The sequence below is a fragment of the Hypanus sabinus genome, chromosome 1 (assembly GCF_030144855.1).
Source record: "Hypanus sabinus isolate sHypSab1 chromosome 1, sHypSab1.hap1, whole genome shotgun sequence".
NCBI lineage: Eukaryota > Metazoa > Chordata > Chondrichthyes > Myliobatiformes > Dasyatidae > Hypanus > Hypanus sabinus.
Window position 1 is genome coordinate 103,216,475 of NC_082706.1, and position 4,593 is coordinate 103,221,067.

Here is a 4,593-nt window from a genome sequence, read left to right on the forward strand (position 1 = left end):
CTTGCAATATCAACTGTTTATTTCCCTCCATAGATGATGCCTAAGTCAGTTCCTCCAATATTTAAAATGTACATTAACATCTACAAGTAGACATTGCCCAAGTATCACAAACATAAAAAAGAAATCTTATCTAATCACTAAGCCCTAGCTGCAAATTAAACCAACAAAGTGATATAGACAGTTTCAACATGCGATATTTATTTAACATAGAAAACCAATAATCTTGCACTATATCCAGCACACTGGAAGATGGCAATGGATGTGGTGAATTAATCTTAGCTCCATCAATGAAGCTACGGAATTATTGCATCGGATGTAACAAATGGCTGGTTGCATTTTTGAAGTTCAGTTTTCCAAACGAGATCCTTAAGTCTTGATACTCAACATTAATATTGTTAGCCTCACAAACTCAACATATTTCAGGGAGAACGGGCAAATACATTACTGTTGAAGTAATTAAAAGTTGTGCAATGTTAAGATACAATTTCATTGCATATTTTGTTAAGCACCCCCATGTAGCAAAATTCTGCAAATATAAATCAAGAAAAGCCACTGCCTCTGGGCCAGAGACCCCGGTTCAATCAAGAATTGGATTTGCTGTGAGGAATTTGTACATGTATGGTCTCTCACAGTATTTGGGTTTCCCTCAACCCCAAAGCCATGGGATTAATTAGCTACTATAAATCACCCCGAGTGTACAAGTGGTTGATGTACAGTGTAAATGGTTGGTTGACAGTGTAGACACAGGTAGGGCTTGTATGACTCCAAAAAAAAATCAGATGTGCTACATGGGCAAGAATCTCAAAACACTCATGACACAGAACAATTTGGTCTTAATATACATTATTTATTCGTTTGTTCAAAGGTGGACATTCATGCCTTTTTGCTGGCGGCTTTCTTCAGTTTAGACAGTTCTACCTTGATGATTCTGTTTCTCTGAAGAAGAATGAGAAAAAGCATTAATAATCTACCTTATCGCAGGGCTTCATCCCAAGGCATTGACAATTCTCCACCTACAATCCACACCCTCACCCCTGAAGTGCTTAACCTGCTGAGTTTCTCCAGCAGATTGTTGCTAACAATCCATCCTGCATGAATCATTCAACATTGTCAGCACCGCATGTTGCTGTTCAGCCAGATATGAACTGTCTGACAACATCTGGAATTGACGCTAATTTATTTGGCATACACATCCCCCCTTTATGACTATAATGCAAATCAAAAAGGGTCTACAAAGTATGCACGAGCTTTTGAATGTCAGTTAAATTTGATTTACATTTCACTAATAACATTTACTTGACCATAAAAGCGTTGTCCCGGATGCTTTTAACTCAGATGGATAACTTAAAAGCCATTATGGGAAAGAAACTCCTTTCACAAGACACTTCCATTACCCAAGCAATCTACGCAATCCAAAACCACTACAAAGAAAGTCAATTTAATGCACAGACAACAGGTGATCTCATTACTCCAAGCCGAAGTGATCAGCAGAATTTAGTGTATGGTGCAAAAGGCTCTGTATACAATTCAAAACAACTTACCATTTTCTTGGCTTTCATGACTTTATAGCGGTCAAAATCAGTCATTTTAGCTCTCTGTGGGAAGACATTTTGAAAAAAGTTGGACAAAAATATTATCAAATGTTTACTGCAGATCTTTGAATAAAAACAAAGGGATGTTATTTAGGAAAGTACTCACCTTTGCCCGGGCTTCAATCTTCTTTGCCCAACGAGTTGCATCCCACTTCTCATTGATTTTCTCTTTTTCCCAAGCAGCTTTCACAAACTTGTGCCGCACACTAGAAAATTAAATATAAAGTCAGCATAAAGGGTACCATGAAAACTACAGCAAGTAACAAGGGGAGTAAAATCACTTCACTTATAGCAGTAAAATCTTCTGACTTAATGACCAGGACACCACAATTACCCCTGCTATCTACCATGCCTCAAACCATAATCTTTCCACCACCTATGTGCACAACATATCTCCGGATTTTTCCGCCTTGCATATCACATCCCAACCACCACCACCACCCCACTGATGCTACTCAAGTGGCTGTAGTTTCTGCTACGTGCAGACATTTCAACATACCACAGTACAATCGCAACTATCCTGAAGGTAACAAGGTCAATATTACTTGCTCATCATAACACAGGACGCTGTCACTGGACCAGCTGGGCTTCCAGCAGAGCAATCTAGTAAATCACATTTCCAGCTCTGCCTATTTTCCTGCCTACAATTCACTCACATGCCCATCAACTCTTGATGCTTAGCCAATAATCCACATTAAATGGCATTTACATCTCAGCATTTTTTTGTAGAGGTGGCAGCATCAGGAGCACTAGATGCCTGTTTCCCTTTTCCACTCATCTCCATTTAGGGGCCCCAAATAGTCCTCCGAGATGAGAGAACACTTCTGTGAATCTGCTGGGGTCACCTCTTGTCCAGCCTTCTTTACACTGACGAAACCCTACGTAAATTTGGGACCACGTTGTTGAGCACTTTTGCTCTGTCTGTAAGAGGAAGGATTTCCCGATGGCCAACTGTTTTAATTCCAACCCCCATTCTGACATGTCAGTCGGTGGCCATGATGAGGCCACTCTCAGGTTGGAGGGGCACCAGGAGAGGTGATAGGCAGGTCTTTTTACTTTGGAAGGAACCTAGAACACACAAGGCAAATGAAGTGACAAAAAATATGCAAACTCCACACAGATAGGACAAAGATAAGGACTGAACTGAAGACCCTGAAGATGCAAAATAGTAGCTTTAACTGTGGCACAAAGTTATTCCAGTTCAAAATTGGCCCAATAACCGAGGCTTGACTTCAATCTAACCTTCAGCTTTGCTTAAAATGCTGGAAACACTCTGCAAACCAATCTGTGTTCAGCAAGTTAAACATTAAAAAAAGCAAAATGAAATCAAGATCTCACCTATGTGGTATTTTAATCTTGAAGTCAGTGAGCTGCATGCATTTAAATGGCATAGCCTGCCTCCTTACACCACTGCAAGGACCATCGACCAAAGCCTGAGAGAGAGGTTCAAAACCCACATTTAAAGGTGCAAGAACTTCAAAACAAACTGTTAAAGTATAAATGCACAATGTTTAATTATCAATTTCACAAATCATTTCGTAAGTTAGCAACCTTCCACTTTCCCTAAGCACAAAAAGCCATTTCAGGGTATATTACAAATGTGGGCAATGAACAAGAAAAATGAGAATAGAAATGGAGTTAGCAATCGGACAATAAGGAATTTCCTCATCCAGTAGTAACAAAACGGAATCCAATGGTTAAACACCGATGAACAAAATCAGAATTGCGTCTAACGCAAGTCCAAAGCGTATGTTACATTCCCAAAGGTATCAAAAGAAACGCCACAAAAACAAGATATTCCCAGAAGCAGTTATTCCACGTGCAAACCCTTCCTGTGAGTATTGAAACGCGGCAGGGCAATTTTATTTAGAGTTGGGAGCATCAAACAAAAATTGGGGATATAAAAATCACAATCAGGTATGCGGTACAAAGGATGTAACAACTTGCCAGCTCGTAACCAACACAAAGAAAACTAAAGATTAATGTCAGCCCACAGAATTCAGTATTGCAGACTAGCAGTGAGCAAGACACAGAGGACGGAAAGGCGACACCAAATGCAACTCTGCCACGATGAGATCCGACAGTGGCCGGCTTCAGGGCCTGTCCTGGCATCACCTACCCGGTTCTGGTCGATGACATCGACGATCGCTACTAGCTTGCCGGCGTGTGGACCGAAAGCGATGTAGGCCACGCGGCCTATCTCCACGTACCGCTTGTAGACCTGAAAACACAAGGGAGCCGAGTGAAGGACGAGGCGGATAGTAGGGGAAGGAGGAAGAGTCAGTGAGCTCCGGAGCAGGCTCAGCAGCGAGCCCCGAGAACCAGGCTACACTCAGTACGCTGGGATGGCGTACCTCCGTTTACTTCACTCCGTGCCAGCGGCGGATCCAACCTTCCGGAGCCCACGCGGCGCCGAGGCCCGAGCGCAGGCCCTCAGCCCGCCGGTGGAGGGAAGGAGGTCTGATTCGGCCTCACATGCCCGGCGGAGGGCAGGGCCCAACGCACCGGCAACCGAAAACGGGGAACTCGGACCCTAGAGCCCCAGCGACCGGGAGCCGGCACCGCAAATCCCCGAACCGCCACACTCGGCTCGCCAGCACACTCACCATGGCGATCCGCCCGCCAGCCGAAGAGAAAGAAAGGCTGTTTCCGCTTCCGCTCCCGATCAAAACCCAGGCGGGGCGCATGCGTACCAAACAGCCCGCTGCTGCGCATGCTCATCAAGGGGCAGTAGGTGACGGGCTTCATTTGGGCATTGCAGGGAGTTGGGTACAAGTTATTGGATAGCACCTATCTAACCATCCTTTTTATATATCAAACTAAATTCAGTCATAATATCTATAAGAATAAACTGCACAATGATCTTTCATTTTTACATTCATAGAAAATGAGTTAAGTAACGATCCATTACATTTCTTAAAACCAACGTGACTATTGCCACTCATTGAATTGAATTGATTACAGTATTTCTTACATCCTTCATATACATGAGGAGTAACAA

At 43.0% G+C, this 4,593-nt stretch overlaps 1 protein-coding gene across 1 annotated transcript; it reads right to left on the reverse strand.

Moving 5' to 3' along the window:
- Window positions 1–826: 826 nt before the first annotated feature.
- On the reverse strand, window positions 827–4,294 carry rpl14 (ribosomal protein L14). The gene is made up of 6 exons (XM_059973157.1): window positions 4,199–4,294; window positions 3,712–3,813; window positions 2,931–3,025; window positions 1,699–1,798; window positions 1,542–1,595; window positions 827–936 (listed from the first exon to the last, which is right to left on the reverse strand). Exons 1-6 carry the CDS (start codon window positions 4,277–4,279, stop codon window positions 874–876), a joined length of 495 nt encoding a protein of 164 aa, XP_059829140.1. The 5' UTR covers window positions 4,280–4,294; the 3' UTR covers window positions 827–873.
- Window positions 4,295–4,593: the final 299 nt, after the last annotated feature.

Coding starts and splice junctions, on each gene's coding strand:
- rpl14 (XM_059973157.1), bottom strand. CDS start 4,279: ATGCGCCCCGCCTGGGTTTTGATCGGGAGCGGAAGCGGAAACAGCCTT. Junction 3,026..3,711: donor ATGTCATCGACCAGAACCGG/GTAGGTGATGCC, acceptor CCTCTCTCTCAG/GCTTTGGTCGATGGTCCTTG. Junction 1,596..1,698: donor AGATTGAAGCCCGGGCAAAG/GTGAGTACTTTC, acceptor GTCTTCCCACAG/AGAGCTAAAATGACTGATTT.